This window comes from Leucoraja erinacea, chromosome 8 (assembly GCF_028641065.1).
Source record: "Leucoraja erinacea ecotype New England chromosome 8, Leri_hhj_1, whole genome shotgun sequence".
Taxonomy (NCBI): Eukaryota; Metazoa; Chordata; class Chondrichthyes; order Rajiformes; family Rajidae; genus Leucoraja; species Leucoraja erinaceus.
Window position 1 is genome coordinate 14,344,146 of NC_073384.1, and position 25,394 is coordinate 14,369,539.

Below are 25,394 nucleotides of genomic sequence, written 5' to 3' on the forward strand. Positions count from 1 at the left end.
GAGGGAGGGCTATATGTATGTATGTACTTAATCTATGAACCAATGCTGTATCACGTTAGTATCTCCACCAATGTAAAGCACTTTGGTCAACGGGAACTGTTTTTTAAATGTGCTATAGAAGTAAAAGCGATTTGACGATTTGCCTTCAACATGCCCAGGCCATAACACCCCAACCACCTAATACTGTATCACCAAATCCAGAATTAAGCCACTTGCAGTCAAATTATTGATACAAAATCTGAATAGCTTAGGCCCTTGCACCAATAAGATAGTTTCAGGTCAATGAACTTTCAAAAATGTTTTTTTACAGGACAATATTGTTATTTTTTGTATATGCAAGACTTGTATTTAAGAATACAGGTTGTTATTATTTCCTGTATTTAAGAATGCAGGAAAGTTCGAGAAGGAATAAGAGAGTAAGGTCAAGGCCAATTGTGAGCTGTGTGAGAGGGGAGGTGAATACCGAAGTCAAAGTGTTGTATATGAATACACAAAGTATAAGAAATAAAGTGGATGAGTTTGAGGCTCAATCAGAAATTGGCAACAATATGATGTTGAGGGAATTACAGAGACATGGCTGCAAGAGGGCCAGGGCTGGGAACTGAATATTCAAGGTATACCTATTGAAAAGACAGACAGGTGGGCAGATGGGGTGGGGTAGCTCTGTTGGCAAGGGATGAAATTCAGTCCCTTGCAAGGGGTGACATTGGAACAGGAGATGTGGCGTGAATATGGATAGAAATAAGGAATTGTAAGGTTGAAAAGACCCTAATGGGACATCTACAGGCCCATAAACAGTAGCCTGGATATAGGGTGCAAGTTAAAATTGGCATATCATAAATGTAATGCTACGGATGTTATGGGAGATTTCAACATGCAGGTAGACTGGGAAAATCAGGTACTGGTACAGAGCAACAGAAAATAACTAAAAAGGCAATACAGGGAGAAAAGATGAGGTACAAAGGTAAGCTAGCCAAGAATATAAAGGAGGATAGTAAAAGCTTCTTTAGGTATGTGAAGAGGAAAAAATTAGTTAAGACCAAAGATTGAAAAAGGTGAATTTATTATGGGGAACAGGAAATGGCTGATGAGTTGAACAGGAACTTTGGATCCGTCTTCACTAAGGACACAATCTTCCTGATGTACTAGTGGCCAGAGGATCTGGGATGGCGAAGGAACTGAAGGAAATCCACATTAGACATGAAAAGGTGTTGGGTAGACTGATGGGACTGAAGGCTGATAAATCCCCAGGGCCTGATGGTCTGCATCCCAGGAAGTGGCTCTAGAAATCGTGGACATATTGGTGTTCATTTTCCAATGTTCTATAGATTCAGGATCAATTCCTGTGGATTGGAGGGTAGCTAATGTTATCCCACTTTATAAAAAAGGTGGGAGAGAGAAAACAGGGAATTATAGACCAGTTCACCTGACATCGGTGGTGGGGAAGATGCTGGAGCCAATCATAAAAGATGAAATAACGGCACATTTAGATAGCTGTAACAGGACTGGTCCAAGTCAGCATGGATTTATGAAGGGGAAATCATGCTGGACTAATCTTCTGGAATTTTTTGAGGATGTAACAAGGAAAATTGACAAGGGGGAGCCAATGGATGTAGTGTACCTGGACTGTCAGAAAGCATTTGATAAGGTCCCACATAGGAGATTAGGAATGCTGACATGGATATAAAATTAGTAGGCAAACAGGAAACAAAGAGTAGGGATTAACGGGTCCCTTTCAGAATGGCAGGCAGTGACTAGTGGGGTACTGCAAGGCTTGGTGCTGGGACCACAGCTATTTACAATATACATCAATGATTTAGCTGAAGGGATTCAAAGTAACATTAGCAAATTTGCAGATGACACAAAGCTTGGTGGCAGTGTGAACTGTGAGGAGGATGCTATGAGAATACAGGGTGACTTGGGTGAGTGGGCAGATGCAGTTTAATGGGGATAAATGTGAAGTTATCCACTTAGGTAGCAAAAACAGGAAGGCAGATTATGATCTAAATGGTGTCAAGTTGAGAAAAGGGGAAGTACAATGGGATCTGGGGGGGGGGGGTCCTTGTTCATCAGTCAATGAAAGCAGGTACAGCAGGCAGTGAGGAGAGCGAATGGCATATTGGCCTTCAAAACAAGAGGAGTTGAGTATAGGAGCAAAGAGGTCCTTCTGCAGTTGTACAAGGACCTAGTGAGACCACACCTGGAGTATGTGTGCAGTTTTGGTCCCTTAATTTGATAAAGGACGTTCTTGCTATTGAGGGAGTGCAGAGTAGGTTCACAAGGTTAATTCCCGGGATGGCGGCACTGTCATATGCTGAGAGAATGGAGCGGCTGGGCTTGTGTATTCTGGAATTTAGGATGAGAGGGGATCTTATTGAAACATATAAGATTATTAAGAGTTTGGACACAGTAGAGGCAGAAAACATGTTCCCAATGTTGGGAGAGTCCAGAACCAGGGGCCACAGTTTAAGAATAAGGGGCAAGGCATTTAGTATGGAGATGAGGAAACACTTTTTCACACAGAGTTGTGAGTCTGTGGAATTCTCTGCCTCAGAGGGTGGTGGAGGCCCGTTCTCTGGATACTTTCAAGAGAGAGCTTGATAGGACTCATAAAAATAGCCCAGTCAGGGGATATGGGGAGAAGGCAGGAACAGGATACTGATTGTGGATGATCAGCCATGATCACATTGAATGGTAGTGCTGGCTCGAACGGCCTACTCCTGCACCTATTGTCTATTGTGGAATGTGAAGGCATGAATCTCAGTTGGCATCATTCATGCCTCCTCAGATTGAGATGTTCCCATTACAGAAATGTAAGCATTTCAGATTAGAATTAAAGTCCCACATTAATTGGAGGTGCCATTTGTGATAGATGATGAGCAAAGGCAACAGTTCAGCAAGGTGTAATTATAGGGATTTCTCTTGAATGCTTTAAAAAAAATAAGCGAGAAAAACGCAAGGAATTCCGAAAAACGCAAGGAATCGTGGGATTTGTCAAAGGTCACTCACGATAAACATTCTCGCCAAGTGTGCTGCTGCATATATACAGACCTGCGTTTTATCCGTAGTCAGGATCGAACCCGGGTCTCCGGCATTGCAAGCGCTGTTGAACCGTCCCCTCCCGAGTGTCCCAACCCTGTCCGGGGGTGGCCAGTGATGTCCGGGGTGACCCTGGACTGACGGTACATCGGCCCGGAGCTGTGGCGGCCCATGCTTACAGCCAGCACAGAGAAGAAGTGCCAACTCCAGCTCAACACTGCCTGTCCCGCCGAGTTAACCAAAGGCCCTGGACACAAAAATTCTAACCATCATTTTTAATAATGCTTTTTCTATTGGAATATATTCACTACTCTTGTTAGATTGATTAAGAACATTCAAAACTAGCTTTTGGATTGACAGGACACTGGCCTGGAGCAGTGGAGTTAGCACTTCTTCTCTGCACTGGCTGTAAGCCTGGGCCACCACTGCTCCGGGCTGGTGTCCAATAGAAAATTAAAAATTATGGTTAGAATTCTTTGCATTCATAGTCAATGGGTGAAGAATATAGTTTTGGTGCTGGCTGTTTTTATTCACAGAACTGCAAGTAGCAGAGCATTCTTAAATGGCAGAAGAAATTATTGAAAAGTATATTTTTGCTCTGGCCTACCTATGCTAGTAGAGTATCTATTTCAACACAAAATCTAAAGTCAGGAGTGCCAATAAAAAGTTGCATTTGTGATTTAGCCTGGAAGTTGAGAGTACACTTTGGAAACATAATCTCACAGAGTAAAATGATGAAGGTCACAAGTTTCTTCTTTTAACTCAAAAACGGAACCATATCCAACACTACCTCCCATTATGATGGAAACGTTCCAAGAATTCCACCAACTACTTTCTTGGAAAATAATTTCTTAATCCTATATTCCTTTTTTTTTTAAACCATAGATTTTAAAGAGATCACTTCAACACAGTTGGCACCAAAAACAACCCTGCTGAAAAGTTAACAATGAACAAAATACATTCATTTATTCTTACTGATTTAATCTGACAAAAGTAGCAATCATTTCAAGAGCGAGGGGAGAGAACAGTCCTGCCCATTTGTAACAATTATCACAGGAAACATGATAAGTAATACAATCACTTTTGACTTTCTCGTGGTACCAATTTTTATGACATTAAAGGTCAACATAAATATAAATGGTAGATTGTATACTATTAGCACCACATAGGGGGAAAAGAAAAATGAATAAGTCATGCAGTGGATGTAGTGTATATGGACTTCAGTAATGCTTTTGACAAAGTCTCACAAGATTCGCAAGGTTAAGTCACAAGAAATCTCAGGCACATTAGCAACTGGGTCCAAAATTGCAGAAACAAGGTACTGCAGATGCTGATTTACAAAAAAAAAATACACACACACACACACACAAAGTGCTGGAGTAACTTAAACGGTCAGGCAGCATTTCTGGGGACACAAAGTACTGGAGGACCTCAATGTGTCAGGCAGCATCTCTGGAGAATGAAAGGGTGACGTTTCGGGTCGAGACCCTTCTTCAGACTTCATCTCGGGGGATGTGTAGGAAATAACTGTAGATGCTGGTGTAAACCGAAGATAAACACAAAGTGCTGGAGAAACTCAACGGAACAGGCAGCATCTCTGGAGAAGGAATGGGTGGCGTCTCCGGTCGAGACTGGGAAGGTCGAGTCTGAAGATAGGTCTCGACCCGAAACGTCACCCTTTCCTTCTCTCCAGATATGCTGCCTGTCCCGCTAAGTTACTCCAACACTTCATCTCTGGGGAGATGGATAGGCGACATTTCTGTTCGGACCCATCTTCAGACTGAAGAAATCTGAAGATATCGTTGCTGGATGAAATTGATTTTCATTTGGAACCGAGCAAAGCACTGAAATGTGTTTTCCTTGTGGTAAGTCATGTCTCGCCGATAGACATGGGGTGGGGAGGGGGGGATTTTTGAAGCATTAGATTAGTTCTGACCATGACGGCCAGCTGAAGCCGCAGAGCACCGCGGCTCTACCCGAGACGTGCCCACATGCAATCCCGTTAAACTACACACCCAGTGTACTTTCCCGAAAGTGAGTCGGGTACCTCCGACCGAACCTCTTTCTCCTCTCCTCCTCCTCCTCCTTCTTCTTCTTGTTCAGCGGCAGAAGCCGCTTCTCCCATTTGCCGCGCCGCCATCTTGCTCTCGACGGGCGGGGGGGTGGAACCATAGGCCGGAAGTGACGGATCGCGCGCTCAGGGCGGGCGGCCGGAGGAGCAAAGAGCGAGCCAGAGGCCGGAAGTGACGGCTGAGGTCGCGCGCTCAGGGCGGGCGGCGAACGCCCGGGAAACTCGGTCTAACGGTCGGAGAGCGCGCTGACGACGAGGAGGCGCCCGGGGGCTGTGGGCGCTGTTACTGTCACTGTCACTGACGGTGTCAGGGGAAGGCCATGGGGTCTGAACAACCGCCCTGCTGCTAAGGTGCGTGACCTTGGGGGGGAAAAATCCGCACCACCACCACAGCACGCGTGTCCAGCATCAGTTGGGTCTGAAGAAGGGTCTCGACCTCGAAACGGCACCCATTCCTTCTCTCCAGAGATTCAGATTCAGATTCAGATTCAATTTTAATTGTCATTGTCAGTGTACAGTACAGAGACAACGAAATGCATTTAGCATCTCCTTTGAAGAGCGACATAGCAAACGATTTTGAATTAAAAAAAAAAAAATAATAAGTGTCCGGGGGGGGGGGTGATTGGCAGTCACCGAGATACGTTGTTTAGTAGATTGACAGCGGCCGGAAAGAAGCTGTTCCTCGACCTGCTGGTTCGGCAACGGAGAGACCTGTAGCGCCTCCCGGATGGTAGGAGGGTAAACAGTCCATGGTCAGTCCAGATGTGACTGACCCGCTGTTACCCCAGCATTTTGTGTCGATCCGAGACTGTAACTTGCATTGAAACCTCCGCGACTGAGCCTTTACCTTTATCCACCCAACTATAGTTACCCAACCAGATGCAACTAAATTTAAAGTAGCTCTTTCTTCCCATTAACCCTTTCTGGCTTAAGCCACCACCTCCAGTTTAAATTCCATTTGGAATATTTTGGAGGATCAAGAACCAAGAATCCCCCAACCCCAGTGCGTGCTCCACAGGGAGCTGTCGAATGAAGCATTTGCACCGCGGCGGGGGGTGTCACACTGTCAGACTCCTCGGAGGACCCAGCAGTACAGTAAGTGCAGTACAGCAAAGCTGCGCTTGTCATGCTTCATTATAGGGAGGTTGCACGGCAGTCCTGGTCACGACCCGTGACCCCTACTGTTGCCTCGCAGCGCCAACTGGAGTACACGTGATGAACTACAGGTAAGCACTTAGCATGGCTTCCAATGTAACGGACCTGTTAAAAACCGCTGAAATGGTCAATTTGTGCGCTGTAAATAATTGTGGCGATCGGGGTAAACGTGAGAGACATCTATCCTACTTCAGAATTCCAAGAGAGGAGAAATGATGGTAGAGAGATGCGACAGTTGAAGGGACAACAACAGCCAAATTGGTTGGCGAACATTGGCCGTGCAGATATCAAGATTGAAAATATTGGGAATTATCGTGTTTGCTCACTGCATTTCATCAAAAGTAAGGCATTATTTGTGTTTTTCTTGATACCTTTGGTATCTAAAAAGTTTCAGAAGTGATAAATCTGCAAAATTTTAAAATTGCCCATGGTTCTCGTCGATATCTGCACGGCCAATGTTCACCAACCACTTTAGCTGTTGTCGATCCTTCAACTGTCGCTTCTCTCTACCATCATTTCTCCTCACTTTTGGAATTCTGAAGTAGGATAGATGTCTCTCACGGTTACCCTGATCTCCACAATTATTTACAGCGCAAAAATTTACCATTTCGGCGGTTTTTAACAGGTAAGAAAGTATGCGTTTCGTGTATTAACAGTGTATGCCAGAAGCTGCCATGTCCTCCACATGGATTGAGCTGCTCCGTGCGTCACGCCCTTTGACCCGATGGCCTTACGTGCAACCCCCGTATAATGCTGCAGTTGTGTCCACTGCTAACAGTATATTGCAATGCAGCTGGATTGCTCTTTGTAACACTCTTAAAAGTGTTTCTTTGTAACAAAATGTTTTTCACAGTGACACAAATGCTGGAGTAACTCAGTGGGACAGGCAATAGATAATAGGTGCAGGAGTAGGCCATTCGGCCCTTCGAGGAGCCAGCATCGCCATTCAATGTGATCATGACAGATCATCCCCAATCAGTACCCCGTTCCTGACTTCTCCCCATATCCCCTGACACCGCTATCTTTAAGAGCCCTATCTAGCTCTCTATTGAAAGTATCCAGAGAACCGGCCTCCACCGCCCTCTGAGGCAGAGAACTCCACAGACTCACAACTCTGTGAAAAAGTGTTTCCTTGTCTCAGTTCTAAATGGCTTACCCCTTATTCTTAAACTGTGGCCCCTGGTTCAGGACTCTCCCAACATCAGGAACAGGTTTCCTGCCTCTAGCATGTCCAAACCCTTAATAATCTTATATGTTTCAATAAGATATCTTCTCATCCTTCTAAACTCCAGAGTATACAAGGGTCAATGGAGAGAAGGAATGGATAACGTTTCCGGTCGAGACCCATCTTCGGACCCTGAAGAAGACTTACTGAAGAAGGGTCTCGACCCAAAATGTCACCCATTCCTTCTCTCCAGTGATGCTGCCTGTCCTGCTGCATTACTCCAGCATTTTGTGTCTACCTTCGATTTAAATTGTCATCTGAAGTTCTTTCCTACATAGCTTTTCACAGTACCTCGGTACACGTGACAATAATAAACAAAACACTAGAGTGCAATGCCTTAGGATTGCCCTCTGCTAACTCTGTAGTACAATGCAGCAGGATTGTCCCCTGCCATTACTAGAGTGCTATTGGTCAGGATAGCCCCCTGCTTACACCAGAGCGCAGTGTAGCAGGATGCCCTCTGCAAACATGAATGCAGTGCTGTAGGATTGTCCACTGCTGGCATTGCAATGCAGCAAGATTAAGTTTATGAGAGTCAGCGTGGAAACGCCCTGTGGCGCGTTGTCCAGCTATCACTCTGTACACTAGCACTATCCTGCACACTAGGGATAATTTACAGTTTTACAGAAGCCAATTAACCTATAAACTTGTACGCACCTGGAGAAAACATAGAAACATGGAAAAATAGGTGCATGATACATAGACAATAGGTGCAGGAGTAGGCCATTTGCACCTTCGAGCCAGCATCGCCATTCAATGTGATCATGGATGTACATCCAGAATCAGTAGCCCATTCGTGCCTTCTCCCCATACCCCTTGATTCCGCTTGCCCTAAGAGCTGTATCTAACACTTTTGAATGCATTCAGTGAATCAGCCTCCACTGCCTTCTGAGGCAGAGAATTCCACAAATTCACAATTCTCTGTGTGAAAAAGTTTTTCCTCATCTCTGTTCTAAATGGCCTACCCCTTATTCTTAAACTGTGGCCCATGGTTCTGGACTCCCTGAACATCAGGAGCATGTTTCCTGCATCTAGCGTGTCCAATCCCTTAATAATTTTATATGTTTCTATGATTCCCTCTCATCCTTAAGAACTTAAAGAACTTCAACAGCGCAAAGTACAAAAATAATTAGAACATTTAAAACGGCTTGGTACAACAGGAAAGAGTGGCAATGCGGTTGTATTTCAACAAATAGACTGTTTTGTTTCCCGTGCCTGTTATTTTCTCTAGTGGAACTGTATGGGTAGCAAGTATAGGTACAGTGATTTAAATAATTTGCCTAATGCTTTAAACAAGCACGAGAGATCTGCTGCACATTATGAAAGTCAAATAGCATGGAAGACATTTGGGCCTAATAATAATATTAATATCTTTATTGTCATTGCACAGAGGTACAACGAGATTTGGAATGCAACTTCCATCCAATGTAATAACTTAATTAGCTAAAAATTTAGACACCCAGAGAAACAAGATTTAAAAAACACAGTTAACGCAGTACAAAGTGCAAATATATATGTGCCGGGTTGATGTGCGACGTGACCATCCGAGGGAGACAGTTCATGGGGGGGGGGAACTCAGCTGGACCGGTTCAGAGCAGCTATAGCTCTGGGGATGAAGCTGTTCCTCAATCTGGAGGTGCGGGCGTAGAAGGCCTTGTAACGTCTGTCGGATGGTAGAAGTTCGAACAGACTATTGCAGGGGTGTGGGGAGTCTTTATGAATGCTGATGGTCTTCCTGAGGCACCGGATCAACACGGATCGACTTGCTCATAGATAAGCAGAAGCAACTTAGCATTGATATTCACAATGAAAAAGGAGAACAGAGATACTAAAAAAGTTAATATGTGCTACTTGCTTTTTGATCAGACAAGAACTTGCTTTTCGTGGTGATAATGAAAACAAAGAATCACTAAATCGTAGAAACAATTGAGTTACTGAAATATACAGCAAAATTTGATGAAAAATTGGCACGTCATTTACAGAGTTCATCACTTTTTTTCTGGAATTTCTAACAAGATTCAAAATGATTGAAGCAGTAGGCACAGTTGTAGAAAATAATATTAAAGAAGAGATCGCAAAAGCCCCATTCACTGCATGAATCCACTTATATTTCAAATACAGCTCAGTGCTCCACAGTATTATGGCATATATTGGATTCTGAAATTAAAGAAGCATTCATAGGCTTTGACAAACTTAAGTATAGAACTGCTACTAGTGTAACAGAATGCATATTCAATAACTTACACAAATATACTTGTGCTGAGAAACTTGTAGCACAGACATACGATGGAGCAATGGTAATGGCTTACTTACTTATTGCCTATTATGCCTCCTGGCATGTAGGGCAGCAACGAAGGTCCTCCACTCCTGTCTGTTCTGGGCTAGCTTCTGGACACTACCCCAGGTCAGGTCCATTGTTTTCATTTCCTCCTCTACAGTTCGTCGCCAGGTGTTTTGGGTCTCCTTCTTTTCCTTTTCCCTTCCGGTGTCCAGTGCAGGGCTATTCTTGGGATGCTGTCTGGTTCTCCACCATTGACATTCATCCTAGCATCTGTCGATAGCCCTGGAAGTCCATCACGTCCAGTAGTGTTGATTCCTTCAGTTGCTGTTTCTGTACCATATTTATTTTACGAGACAGGGTTGTTAGCCCTGTGCTCAACCCCTAACCTGGAGGACCAGTGGATCGCTCTTCGTCTCGCCTCTACCCTTCGACGTGTCCAGCATGGGAGACCCTAAAGGAGACAAATCTCCCACTGGCATAGCTCTAGGAGTCACTGAGACACACAAGCTCCCCGACCACGACATTGTTGCAATCCATCGGGTAGCAATGGTATTGGCATCAAACTTAAATGGTGTTCAAGCTAAAGTATGAGAAAAGGCACCATCAGCTTTATTTACCCACTGCTATGCTCATAAGTTGAATCTTGTTCTGTCTCAGTCAGCTAAGTTCATACCTGAATGTACAGGCCTTTTCAAGACCATTGACGCTCTTGCCTCATTTTTTAGTCATTCTACAAAACAAACGCAATTTCTTGATGGAAATAGTGCAGAAACGCATTCCAAAGGCAGCACCAACCAGATGGACTTCAAACTCAAAGCAAATCCAAACTATTTTGCAATACCATGGAGACCTCTGTAAACATTTTGACAGCATTAACAGCAATCCTTTATTGTGGGATCCTGAAACTTTGGTGAGGAGCAATGGGTTTTATGCTTGGCTAACGAAAGATTCTACATACTTTCTTCTCGAGGTTTATAATGAAATTTTCATTAAAACGGACGCTCTCTACAACATTTTGCAAACTAAAATGATAGATATTCATAGAAATATAGAAAACAGGTGCAGGAGTAGGCCATTCGGCCCTTTGAGCCTGCACCGCCATTCAATATCATGGCTGATCATCCAAATCAATATCCCATACCTGCCTTCTCTCCATACCCCCTGATCCCTTTAGCCACAAGGGCCCCATCTAACTCCCTCTTAAATCTAGCCAATGAACTGGCCTCAACTACCTTCTGTGGCAAAGAATTTACACAGATTCACCACTCTCTGTGTAAAAAATGATTTTCTCATCTCGGTCCTAAAAGACTTCCCTCTTATCCTTAAACTGTGTCCTCTTGTTCTGGACTTCCCCAACATCGGGAATAATCTTTCTGCATCTAGCCTGTCCAACCCCTTAAGAATTTTGTAAGTTTCTATAAGATCCCCCCTCAATCTTTTAAATTATAGTGTGTACAAGCCGAGTCTATCCAGTCTTTCTTCATATGAAAGTCCTGCCATCCCAGGAATCAGTCTGGTGAACCTTCTCTGTACTCCTTCTATGGCAAGAATGTCTTTCCTCAGATTAGGAGACCAAAACTGTATGCAATACCCCAGGTGTGGTCTCACCAAGACCCTGTACAACTGCAGTAGAACCTCCCTGCTCTTATATTCAAATCCTTTTGCTATGAAATTCCTTATTGCATTGAAAGAATCAATGAAACAATACATTCGCTTGAGGATCTGCGCCAATATTTTGATGACATTCATGAAACGTTTGAAGAATATTGCAAAGAAAATGACCTGACTGAATCAAAATCTTTTTCAAAACGCCCAATTAAAGAAGAGTGAGCACGAATATTTGATCTGATATTGGTTGATATATTGAAGCATATGGAAGCAAGATACAGCGACTTCAAAAATGTACAATTCATTTCCTTAGTTGATGGAAACAAGTTTCAAAAACGTGCTTGTCAAATTGATCAGGAGACAATACAAAGTTTAGAAAGAAACTACGGTAACTTCTTTGATGTCATAAGACTGAAAGCAGATCTAGCTGGAATTTATAATGCACAATTGTTTTGGGATAAATCATTTAAAGATTTACTTGTTTTTATATTTCAAAATGGGCTGGAACAAACGTTCCCTGAAGCCATGAAGCTGCTACAATTAATTTTAGCAATTGCTGCTACAAGTTTCTGTTGTGAAATCATTTTCAGCTTTGAAAAGAATTAAAAGCTTCACCAGGAATAGAATGTCCAATGAAAGGCTTTCATCACTTGCTTTAATTTCTATCGAAAAGGAATGATTTACTCAGATGGTGCAAAGTCCCACTGCTAGTTTCTATGAAAAAGTTATGGATATTTTTGCTACAAACAAAGAGAGAAGAATGGATTTTGTGTACAAATAATATTGTAAGTAAATTTCTTTTGAGCTATATGTTTTTAAATACTTTATTAAGAGATAGGACCTATTGAAGACAAATTTCTTGATAAAAGTTGAGAGAACATCTGCGCATGCGCGGTTTCCATGATTTTTTTTAAAAAGCCGACTGACAGCTCACGGGGGAGAGAACATCTGCGCATGCGTGGTTTCCACGATTTTTTTTAAAAAAGCCGACTGGCAGTTCACCAGGGAGAGAACAATCTGCGCATGCCCAGTTTTCAAGATTTTTTTACAGCCAACTGACATAGAAACAAGGTGCAGGAGTAGGCCATTCGGCCCTTCGTGCCTGCACCGCCATTCAATATGATCATGGCTGATCATCCAACTCGGTTTCCTGTAACAGCCTTCTCTCCATACCCCTGATCCCTTAGCCACAAGGGCCACATCTAACTCCCTCTTAAATATGGCCAATGAACTGTCCTCAACTACCTTCTGTGGCAGAGAGTTCCAGAGATTCACCACTCTCTGTGTGAAAAATGTTTTTCTCATTTCGGTCCTAAAGGATTTCCCCTTTATCCTTAAACTGTGACCCCTTGTCCTGGACTTCCCCAACATCGGGAACAATCTTCCTGCATCTAGCCTGTCCAACCCCTTAAGAATTTTGTAAGTTTCTATAAGATCCCCCCCTCAATCTTCTAAATTCTAGCGAGTACAAGCCGAGTCTATCCAGTCTTTCTTCATATGAAAGTCCTGACATCCAGGAATCAGTCTGGTGAACCATCTTGTACTCCCTCTATGGCAAGAATGTCTTTCCTCAGATTAGGAGACTAAAACTGTACACAGTACTCCAGGTGTGGTCTCACCAATACCCTGTACAACTGCAGTAGCTCCCTGCTCCTATACTCAAATCCTTTTGCTATGAATGCTAACACACCATTCGCTTTCTTCACTGCCTGCTGCACTTCGCTCGCCGGGGAGAGAACAATCTGCGCATGCGTGGTTTCCACGTTTTTTTTTTAAAAGCCGACTGACAGCTCACCGGGGAGAGAATAATCTGCATGGGCGGTTTTCAAGATTTTTAAAAGTCACTGCCTACCCTGACTAATTACTCAGGGCACGTGCCTGTCCTAAGGGGATTGAAATTCATGAAGAAGGGAAAGATGCTGATGATGTATTACATAGTCAGGTTGAAAAAGAACATTGAAATAAGAACGAAGTAGGCTGCTCAGCCATTTGAGTCTGTTCAGTGAGAGCATTGGCTGATCATTGGCTAACTGTCAGCGCCGTAGATGCCCGCTATTTGTATACATTGTGTATGCAAGCAAAGAATTTCATTGCCTAGTCACATGTGACAATAAAGTATTCCTATTCCATTGTTTTATGTTCTACCTCAAACACCATTTTCATCTGGACTACACTTCTTACCCTGCTTCCTGGGACTCCACCCCTACTCCCAATTCCTCCCGTCTACGCCGCATCTGCTCCACGGATGAGGCGTGCCACACCAGGACATCTGAAATGTCCTCACTATTCAGGGAACGGGGGTTCCCCTCCTCCACCATAAATGAGGCTCGCACCAGGGTCTCTTCCATTCCCCGCAACACTGCTCTCTCTCCCCATCCCCGCACTCGCAACAAGGGCCGAGTCCCCCTAGTCCTCACCTTTCACCCCACCAGCCGTCACATACAAAAAATAATCCTCCGTCAGTTTCGCCACCTCCAACGTGACCCCACTACTCGCTCTTCCCATCCATATCTGCCTTCCGCAAAGACCGCTCCCTCCATAACTCCCTTGAGACCCCCTCCCCGCACTTTCCCTTGCAACCGCAAGAGATCACTTGTCCCTTTACCTCCCCCCTCGACTCCGTTCAAGGACCCAGCAATCGTTCCAGGTGCGACAGAGGTTTACCTGCATCTCTTCCAACCTCATCTATTGCGTCGCTGCTCTAGATGTCAGCCGATCTATATCGGTGAGACCATTGGGTCGTTTCGCCGAACACCTCCGCTCAAAGAATTGACCTCAACTCCCCCTCCCACTCCGCCTCCCCCGACCTCTCTGTCCTGGGTCTCCTCCAGGGCCACAGCGAGCAGCACCGGAAATTGGAGGAACAGCACCTCATATTCCGTTTGGGGAGTCTGCACCCCGGGGGCATGAACATCGAATTCTCCCAATTTTGTTAGTCCTTGCTGTCTCCTCCCCTTCCTCAGCCCCCCTGCTGTCTCCTCCCACCCTCCAGCCTTCTGGCTACTCCTCCTTTTCCCTTTCTTGTCCCCACCCACCCCCACCCCCGATCAGTCTGAAGAAGGGTTTCGGCCCGAAACGTTGCCTATTTCCTTCGCTCCATAGATGCTGCTGCACCCGCTGAGTTTCTCCAGCTTTTCTGTGTAACCTTCGATTCTCCAGCATCTGCAGTTCCCTCTTAAACACCATTTTCATCTCTCCTCGTCTCCTTATCCAATAATTACTCTCATGTCTAGCATTAATTACTCCCATGTCTAAGACAGGTTTGCTTGTAATCGATGATTGAAACTTTCGAGTAGAGTACTCCAACTATTCACTACCTTCTGAGTGTAGAAAATTCTTCTCATTTCAGTCCTAAGTTAACATCATATTTTAAGACTGTGATTAATAAATGAAATAATTGAATATAAAAGCAAAATTGTGATAAATATAAGAATAATTGGTAATCACTGTACCAGGCATGACTTGGGAGAAAACTGGATTTACCACAGCCCCCCTGTGGCAGACGAAAGTCATAAAACATTGGTTGTTTTTGCCATTGTTCAATTTAAATCCCCCCGATTTAAATCTGACAATAGCAGAAAAATTCAATGTTTTATGACTTTCTTCATGAAGGAAGATATAAAATATCTGCAGAAATAGCTGAAACCAAGGTTACAGCAAGTGTGAACAACTGAAAAAAATTAGTCTTAGTTTTTAAAAACGCTCAAGAGAAGCTGGTGAGACTAAAAGCTAATAACTCGCAATGACCTACATCACAGAGTTTTGAAAGAGATGGCTTCAGAGATAGTGGGTGAAATAGTTATAATCTTTCCAAATTCTATTCATTCTGGAATTGTTCTTGTGGATAAATCAACTTTTGCTCATCAACATTTGACCACTCAAATCAGTGTTCATGCTGAACACATGCAGAGTCATCAATTCGTCTGCTGTGTGGGTACATTATTCGGCTTTGGTAACAAATTCAATATCTTGGTCGACCTGCTTTTTCTGTTTGTATCAGAACTGACCAGTTCTGCCTTAAGATGTACAGTTGTACAGGGCCTTGGTGAGACCACACCAGGAGTATTGCGTACAGTTTTGGTCTCCTAATCTGAGGGAGGACAGAGAAGGTTCACCAGACTGATTCCTGGGATGTCAGGACTTTCATATGAAGAAAGACTGGATAGACTCGGCTTGTACTCGCTGGAATTTAGAAGATTGAGGGGGGATCTTATAGAAACTTATAAAATTCTTAAGGGATTGGACAGGCTAGATGCAAAGAAGATTGTTCCCGATGTTGGGGAAGTCCAGAACATGGGGTCACAGTTTAAGGATAAGGGGGAAGTCTTTCAGGACAGAAATGAGAAAAAAAAATGTTCACACAGAGAATGGTGAATCTGTGGAATTCTCTGCCACAGAAAGTAGTTGAGGCCAGTTCATTGGCTATATTTAAGAGGGAGTTAGATGTGGCCCTTGTGGCTAATGGGATCAGGGGGTATGGAGAGAAGGCAGGTACAGGATACTGAGTTGGATGATCAGCCATGATCATATTGAATGGCGGTGCAGGCTCGAAGGGCCGAATGGCCTACTCCTGCACCTATTTTCTATGTTTCTATGTAAGATTGTCTATCCGTAATAATAATCCTAACTCACAAGAGATATTCAATTGTCTGGACATTTCTGGCATTTCCTTTTCAGCACCAACTGTTATTAGCATCAGTCTTGAGTGTTGGATTCGGTTCTCTTCAGCGCAATTGTGCATCATTCCTGTAATATTTTCTTCACTGCTAAATGTTGGGAGTGTTGCAATTTACCTTTGAAATGCAGATCATAGCAACTGTCACTCTTAAGACTCTTAGGTTTAAGGCTGCAGAAGTGTTGTCCTTTTACTATCTTCAGGGCTTTGCTGATGGGATACCATATTCAATGCAGTACCTCAGGAGTGTACAGTACCTTAGTGTACAGTAAGATTGTTCAGTGCAACATTGTGAGCATTCTGTGCTGTCAGGCCTATCAATGCAACATCTTGGTTGCTATGTTGTAAAGCCCTTGCAAGCCAAGCCTCTTGTCAATGTTCAGTGAAATAGTGTGATGAGAGAATATAGAAGAGTACAGCACCAAAACAGGCCCTTCGACCAACGACGTCTGTGCTGAACATGATACCTACTTAAATGATTCCCTTCTGCCTGCACATGTTTTATGTCCCTCCAACCCTGAATATTCATGTGCCTATCTAAAAGTCTCTTAAACACCACAATCGTATTTTTGTATTGCCTGCAAACCTAAACCAACCCATCTATATTTTTATCCGAGTATATATCACAAAAAACAGCAGCACTGAACCTTGCAGAACACCACTGGTCACAGACCTCAGTCAGAATTACACCCTTCTACCACTATCCCGGCATGTATGGGCAAGCCAGTTCTGAATTCAAACTACCAAGTCACATTGGATCCCATGATCTTAATCTTCTGGATCAGCCTGGATCAATGAGGGTCTTTAGCAAATGCCTTGCTAATGTCCATGTGGACAACATCCACTGTTCTCCAATCATCAAACACCTTTGTCATCTCAAAAAACTCAATCGGTTTTATACGACATGATGTGCCACCTCTGACCCTTCTACTTTAGTTTAGGTACAATGCAAAGCTTTTTTGTTGTGTGTTTTCCTGTCCAAAAAATAATATACATGATTACAATCAAACCATCCACAGTGTACAGATACAGGATAAAGGGAATAATGTTTAGTGCAAGATTAAAGATAGTCTGAGGGAGTCCAATGAGGTAGATGGTGGTTCAGGACGGCTTTCTAGATGGTGATAGGATGGTTCTGTTTCCTGATAACAGCTGGGAAGAACTGTCCCTGAATCTGGAGGTATTCATTTTCATACTTCTGTACCTCTTGCCTGATGAGAGATGGAAGAAGAGGGAGTGTCCGGGGTGAGACTCATCCTTGAATATGCTGTTGGCCTTGCCGAGATAGCATGAAGTGTCGATGGAGTCCATGCAAGGGATGTTGGTTTGTGTGATGGTCTGGGCTGCATCTAAAATTCTCTGCAATTTCCTGGAGCCTTGGATGGGGTTGTTCTCAAACCATGCTGAGATGCATCCCAATAAAATGCTTTCTACGGTGCATCTGTAGAAGTTGCTGAGAATTATGGGGGTCATGCCAAACTTTCATAACCTTCTAAGTGAAGTAAAAGTATGCTTTTGTAGCCATTGCTTCGATATGGGTGGTCCAGTACAAGTTGCTGGTGATATTTATTCCTAGGAACTTGACTTCAATTTGAAACCTAAACTATCTTCTTCATCAAGTGAAGGCACATCATGATAATTGGTAGTGTACTTGATGGTCTTTGGCCTATTCAAAATGTGTCCTATATCTAATCAATACACTGTATTCAATTTTAACTGCATGCACAACACTAGAAGAAATGCAAAGATGCCAAAGAGCCTATCAAATCTTAGATGTGGAAATGAGGAACTGCAGACGTTGGGTTACACAAAGGACACAAAATGCTAGAATAACTTAGCGGATCGGGCAGCATGTCTGGAGAACACGAATAGGATGACGTTTCTTCAAACTGATTGTAATGGGGGGGATGAAGGGGAGGGAGGGAAAGAGGAGAGGCAGGACAAAGTGTGTCAGGTAATAGGTGGGCAAGGGCAGGGTTTTGAAGGGCAGATAGTTGGAACAAAAGCCAGAGATTAAAGTAGAATATGTGAGACGGAAGACTGAAGAGTTCCAAATTTTGACACTAGAGGAGACAGAGGGGAGAAACAGGTGCTAGTCGGACGTGGGGGGAGAAAGGGGAGAGGGGGGAAATTGTTGGAGGTTATCTAAAATTGGAGAATTCGATGTTCATACCATTGGGTAATGAACCCAAGCTACCCAAGCAGAATATAAGGTGCTGCTCCTCCAGTTGGCAGGTAGCCTCATTCTGGCAAAGGAGGATTCCCAGGATCTAAAGGTCAGTATGGGAATGGTAAGGGCAGTTAAAATGTTTAGCATCCAGTAGGCCTTGGCTGACTGAGCACAAAGGTCACCGAGTCCAAGCTTGGTCTTGCTGATGTACAGGAGGGCACATCAAGAACACCGGATGCAGTAGATGAGGTTAGAGGAGGTGCAGGTGAACCTCTGTTTCACCTGGAAGGGCTGCTGGGGTCCCTGGGTGGAGGCGAGGGAGGAGGTATAGGGACAGGTGTTACATCTCCTGCAGTTGCAGGGGAAAGTAAGTGTGGATGGGGTGGTTTAGGTGATAACGGATGAGTTGACCAAGGAGTTGCAGAGGGAGAGGTGTCTGCAGAAGGCGGAGAGGGGTCGAGATGGGAAGATGTGACTCATCGGGAATCACGTTGAAATGTCGGATGATGTGTTGAATGCTGTGGCTGGTGGGGAAAGGTACTGTCTGGGGGGGGGGGGGGGGGGGGGGGACAGCGAGAGCAGAACCTCTATTCACAGAGGAGATGCAGTTGAGGGATCTATCTATGACAGAAGGGGAAACCACATTTACTAAAGAAAGAGGACTTCTTGGATGTCCTAGGATGGAATGCCGCATCTTGAGAGCAGATGCAGTGACGACAGAGGTATTGAGAGTAGGGAATAGTGTCTATGCAAGAGGCAGGGCGATTAGGAAGTGTAGCCCAGATAACTGGAGGAGTCTGTAAATTTATAGTGGATGTCAGTCGATAGTCTGTCCCCTGTGATTGAGACAGAGATTAAGAAAGGGAAGAGAGGGGTCAGAGATAATCCAGGTGAGTTTCAGTTCAAGAAAGTTACATACTTCAATGCGAATATTTGTTATTTGTCAATTTCAGATAATTTGGAGCCATTTGACAATCTCGTGGGATTGCCCTTTCACAAGAATAAATCTATCGATTCTTCTTCAAAATTCCTCTTAAGTCAAATAGATTCTTCCAGAGGTAAGATGTCCGGAACTGCATGATTCTGGACTTCCTATCAATTCCTAGCAGAACCACTGTTCTGGTTGCAATAAAGCTAATAGACCATTTACCTGATTGTTATTTTTTTTATTTGTGTATACAATATCCAATATTTTCTAGCCTTAATAAAACTGTTCAAAATGAATGATATCACACTCACAAATTATACTCCATCAGCCACCACTTTGCACAATCATCTAACTAATGCTATTTTGCAATTTGGATCAGGTTTTCATAGCTTGCTCCTCACCTATTTTTATATTGTCACAAACTTGGATATAATACACATGATCCTTTAACTATGTTGTTGAATAGAATAGGTGATGCCCAGCACTGTTACTGTAGCATTCCAGATTACATCCTGATCTACTAAAAGTGACCCTTTCATCCCTTATTGTTCTGGGAATGGATCCAATCTGTCGATGCCTCAAACCCACATATCTTAATTTTGTCCAGCACTATTGAATGCTTTTGAAAATTTAACCCTATCTTATTTGCTGCTTTCTCCCTTATCTATCCGCGTTGATCTATTGATCGAGTTGGTTCAAAAACACACTCAGTATTCGAAAGAAATAATCCCCATGTCCATCCAATTAAGAATCTTAATTGAATTTTCAAGTGCAATTTCACTTTCACAAAACTAAATCAAATGTTTTTTCAAGTGTTAACACATTATAAATAAATGCCGGTGCTTTCCTGCCTTTGCTGCAGATTCTGTATTTTCTGCCTTCCTACATTTTTGAATAGATGGATTTATTTGCAGTTTGGGAAATCTATTCAAGAATTCTGGAACATCAAAACCAAAGTGTCCATAGTGTCCTATGTAATCTCTTTAAAATACCAGCCCAGGTGATTTATGAACATTTAGTCCCATTGCTATCCAATATATAACATAATAATGTATATTTGTTGAGAATTACAAACATTTAAAAAAGATAAGCTATTGCTTCTGGACAATTATGCAATAAAACAACATTTTTCACAATTTTGGTACATATGCCAATAATAAACCAATAGCAATATTATTTCTAATCTTAATTTAGTTAACCCTTTCCTTTTACCTCTATGCAAAGTTTTTTTATAAATGTGAGACTTTTTAAATTTTAACATATCACTTTTCAACTATTATTAGCACTTTTCCTCAAAGGATGCTTAACAGAATTAGTCATTAACTCTTTCTTGCTCATTATATTTTATGAATTGACGTGTTCAGCAGTTGGTTCCTTGTAATATTCGTTTTGCTTGATTTGAAGATAAAAATTGCCTCAAGATCATTGCCTTTCTCATGTTTTTTGGCCCCCTCATTTTTTAATTCTCTTTCTAACATTGTCAGGGGCCTGTTAAATTAGTCCTGCTAATGTTTTCCAACTTCTGTTATTCTTAACTCTATCCTTATAGATAGGTTTTCTAGGTTAAGATCTTTCCTCAGTCCCATGTTTATCATCCTTTTTTATCAGAACTCTCATATTAATTTATATTTCAATTATCTATTATAAAAATCAAAGAATGTAGTTTATTTTATGTCCTGTTCATTACTGAAGAAAATACAATTTATGCCTGATTGTTAATGCAATTGTTGCTGTTATGTTCTCTTGTGATTTTAGCAAAATCACCTGTTTACTCTATGACTAATAACAGATTGTTTAGTTTAGTGCCAAAGTAGTTTAGCGATACAGGATGGAATCAGGCTCTTTGCTGCACCAATTCTACACTGACCATTGATCGCCCGTTCACACTAGCCCTAGGTTCTCCCATTTTTGTATCCACTCCCTACTTACTAGGGGCAATTTACAGATGCCAATTAACCTACAAGCCTGTACATTTCAGAGATGTGGGAGGAAACTTGAGCACAAGTAGGGCTGTGAGGCAGCAGCTCTGCTGCCCTGTTTCTTCAGACAAAAATATACCAATGTCTAAATGCTCTCTCAATATACTATAAATTACTATTCTACTCAATTCAGTGTGACTTTGATCCCAACCTTGTTTATTAGAGTCCATTGTAATGGATCAACTTCCTCTTTTATCTTCATTATATCTGTGATCCAAAATATCCCCCCCCTACCAATTATTCTCTTTTAACTCCTTTCTACTCCTCCCCAAACTCAATCAATTTCAAACATAACTTTGGAATTAGCTCATTTTCATTTTAACCACAAATAATCTTAAACTGTGCGTGACTGCATTTCGTTTTAACCTTTTTTGAACTCTGACTTTCGCAAGATTTGTTCTCCACTCATTTTGCAGTGTATGTGAATTTATTTATAGTGTGTTACTTCTGTGTTTAGAAAAGTGATTACAACATTTTAATAATTGACACATTGGACATTTTAGAAATGTTTTTATAAAGAAGCATGAAAGATGATGTTCTGTTCATGGAATTTATTGATAATTCTTCATAAATCAAGTCACATTGAGAATAAAGATTTTACACAAAATAATAATCTTACTCTAATGGCTGCAAAAAGAACTCCAAATCGAATATTTTATTAAATGCCAGTGGTTATATAATAATGAGGAAATAAAGAAAGCATTTCAGTATTTTGAGAGCACACTTAGAACATAGAACAGTACAGCAATGGAACTGGTCCTTCGGCCCACCATGACTTTGCCAAGCATGATACTAAAATAAACTAATCTCTCCCTGCATGTGATCGGAATCTCTCCATTCTGTGCATATCCATCTGCTTATCTAAAAGCCTCTTAAATGGTGCTGTTGTATCTGCCTCCACCATCATCCCTGGCAGTGTGTTCCAGGCACCCATCACCCTCTGTGTAAAGAAAAACGTCCTTAATTCAATGCGCCTGGTGATTAGCAACTCAAAGTAATGTATTGATTTGGATCAGTGGCCAAAGTTTGTTCAATATGTCGCCTAATTTGAAGAAGATTTTCTTTTTATAGGATGGATAAGTGATTAGTGTGTATGCAAAGGAAGTAGTCTATTATGATGAATAGAAAATTTCAAAATAAATGTTCTTCTGTCTTTAGATTGCTCATCCATCTACAATGGCTGTAAGATTGATTAATCCCGTGAAACAATCGCAGTCCTTCATAAAAAGAACTTGCTATTTGAGCTCGTCTCTTAGATGTGTTCAGCAATCCAGGATCGGGCACCTCAGCTGCTTTCAGAGAAATTTTGTGTGCAGCCCATTGAAAAACAGAGGCAGAAGATCACCGGACTATTGTTCCACAGCATGCCAAATAATAAGAAAAGAGACCATTTCTGCGCAAATGATACATCTTCAATCCTTGTACTGTACACAGTTTGAAAGCATAAAGAAAAGAGTTTATTCCACTGCAACAGGTGAAAGTAAAGTGGCATTGAAACCAAAAGTACAGTCAGCCAAAAGGCCACTTAAGGGGCCTCGGACCAAACAGCCATCAAGGACCAATCTGCCAAGAATTGCAGATGTACAGGTAAACAAAATGTTTTAGGTTTTATTTGCAAGCTGCATTTTATAGTTTGTCTTAAATCCCTCAAACAATAATTCCAATCTTTTGACTTTTAGTCTGATTTTTGGTTTCCAATTCTTCTGTACATGAGAGTGTCACCAATTCTGACACAAGGTGGCGTATTTCTCTGCACCAAACACATTTCCACATTGAGATCAGAAGAAGACTGGTACTTCTTTAAAAATGTCAATGACAGTTCAGATGTCCAATGCTCACAAAGTTGTGTTTATGTAAATGGGTCCACAAAATCGTAGAAATGTATCGCATGAGAGACTGTTCACCTAATTGTGCCTATGTGGACAGTGGCCATATTGAAGAATGTATCTGTCTTGTAGTTGAACTGACAAGTGACAGGATTTAGGTCCGGACATATGAAGAACCATTACTAAAAAGACTTGGCACGGTAGAGTAGCTGCCTTACAGAACTGAAGAACCGGGTTCAATCAACACTATGAATTTGTACGTTCTCCCCGTGACCATGTGGGTTTTCTCTGAGATCTTCGGTTTCCTCCCACACTCCAAAGATGTACAGGTTTGTAGGTTAATTGGCTTGGTACAAATGTAAAAATAATATGTCCCCAGTGTGTTTAAGAAAGAACTGCAGATGCTGGAAAAATCGAAGGTAGACAAAAATGCCTGAGAAACTCAGGGGGTGAGGCAGCATCTATGGAGCGACGGAATGCGGACGTTTCAAGTCGAGACCCTTCTTCAGACTGATGTGGGGGGGGGGGAGAAAGGAAGAGGCGAAGACAGTAAGCTGTGGGAGGTAGGAAGGGGAGGGGGGGAGGGAGAAAGCGAGGACTACCTGAAATTGGAGAAGTCAATGTTCATACCGCTGGGGTTAAACTACCCAAGCCAAAAATAAATGTCTTCATCCACTAGACAGAGGGCTCTCTGTGATGTGCTCAGCTTGTGCGAAAAAATAAAAATGCAATTGCGGCAGTGAGGTGGCACCTCCCTGGGTAGACACCTCCCCTGGGTTTACAGCCAATAGTTAACTTGACCTTTTGGTGCTTCTGCAGGCAGAGTTTTCACATCAGGTGCTGGCAAGTACCTTTGTATCCAAGGAAAATGTGGTCAATACTAGAATTGGTGACCACCTTTATGAGTGGCTCTAAACATGACCTTTGTTCCCACATTTTTTGCCTCTATACTCTTCCATGTTTGCACAGGCAATGCACCCATAATCTTCCAGTTAACTGCATGTTATTGCATAAATACAACAGCAGATGATTTGGCATCTAGTGTCAATTGCACCAGCAATATCTACTGTGATTTTTTTTCTCTCTCACTGCAGACATCATTACTATATAATAAATGCAGCATCACATGAAGTAGCATAACAAAGTATGGTAAATGATTCTGCCAATGGTGTATAAACAAATAAAACATATACCAACTTTCTTTCTACAGATTCAATATTGCTGGTTCTCTCTTTCACTTCTTACAGCATTTTTGAAAAAAACACTTGAAAACACTTAACCCAGAATAGTATTCCGTGCTTGTTTTGAAACAGTTAGATGAATCAAAGCCACATCTTGTTATATCCTGAGGAAAGGGCAATTCTATTTGGTCTGTTTATTGTCCTAGTGTTTGTTGGTACATTCCCCACAAGCTGTTCATCCTCTGATTGACATGCTGACAATTGTAGAGGCAGATCTAACTTTCAGAGAATGATAGGTCTGGCTACCTACTGCAAGTTTGCAAGCTGCAAGTTTCTTTGGTTATTGCTAAATGTATGCAATAATACACAAGACCAGTTTATAGTTAAATTTTATAATATTCTACAGAAACCGACTAGTAATTCTTATCAGAAATATTTATTTAAATCATTTTCATTTTGAGGGAACATTTTATTTTAGTCAGAATCTTTGGAAGACAGGAGTTTGTACAATTATGAAATTGAAGTTGATTAATTTAATTTGAAGAATTTAAAGGCATGCAAGAGTTCTATAAAATAATGCATTTTTAATTCCTTGGAGTATTGAAAGTGACTCTAAAACCTATTATCAGGTCTTTGTAAGAGTAATCCACTCCACTACCCTTCACCCTTAGTTCTACGGTATTTTTGCTTCTTAAGTATTATTCCAATGCCATCTTATAAAGAATCGTAACTTGTACCACCTTATGAGGCAGCGTTTCTATTTTGATACTTCTTTAATGAAAATGAATTTTTGTATCTTAATTAATTAATTATTGCTTCGAAAGGCCTCAAATATATTCCTTGGAGTATTGAAGAATCTCTAAACCTATTATCAGGTCTTGTAAGAGTAATCCACTTTTTAATTCAGTACTCTTCACCACTTAAAATTCTTAGTTCTACGGTATTTTTGCTTCTTAAGTATTATTCCAATGCCATCTTATAAAGAATCGTAACTTGTACCACCTTATGAGGCAGCATGTTCTCAACATTTCTGGCTTTTTATTTTTAAACTAATTTGCCTTAAATCTACTGTTTACTGATCCTTCTATTAATGAAAATAGGATTTTTGTATTCTTTCAATAGACATTAGGTGCAGGAGTAGGCCATTCGGCCCTTCGAGCCAGTGCTTCGATCAATGGGATCATGGCTGATCATCCCCAATCAGTACCCCGTTCCTGCCTTCTCCCCATATCCCCTGACTACGCTATTTTTAAGAG

At 42.1% G+C, this 25,394-nt stretch overlaps 2 protein-coding genes across 6 annotated transcripts in view; one reads left to right on the forward strand and one right to left on the reverse strand.

Annotated features, from left to right (window-relative positions):
• Positions 1 to 5,229, reverse strand: part of armt1 (acidic residue methyltransferase 1) — a 31,190-nt gene extending 25,961 nt beyond the window's left edge. Inside the window, exon 1 of one of the 2 annotated variants that reach the window (XM_055639012.1) lies at positions 5,087 to 5,229. In XM_055639012.1, coding sequence (XP_055494987.1) covers positions 5,087 to 5,211 — 125 coding nt within the window. In that variant the 5' untranslated portion in view covers positions 5,212 to 5,229. Of the gene's footprint in view, positions 1 to 5,054 lie in introns of both variants that reach the window. The other variant, XM_055639011.1, reaches the window with a different exon arrangement.
• A 76-nt stretch (positions 5,230 to 5,305) lies between these two features.
• Positions 5,306 to 25,394, forward strand: part of rmnd1 (required for meiotic nuclear division 1 homolog) — a 59,164-nt gene continuing 39,075 nt past the window's right edge. The window contains exons 1-3 of one of the 4 annotated variants that reach the window (XM_055639013.1): positions 5,314 to 5,461; positions 19,178 to 19,282; positions 22,290 to 22,718. In XM_055639013.1, coding sequence (XP_055494988.1) covers positions 22,308 to 22,718 — 411 coding nt within the window. In that variant the 5' untranslated portion in view covers positions 5,314 to 5,461; positions 19,178 to 19,282; positions 22,290 to 22,307. Of the gene's footprint in view, positions 5,462 to 6,197; positions 6,337 to 19,177; positions 19,283 to 22,289; positions 22,719 to 25,394 lie in introns of those variants that run through there. The other 3 variants (XM_055639014.1, XM_055639015.1, XM_055639016.1) reach the window with 3 other exon arrangements.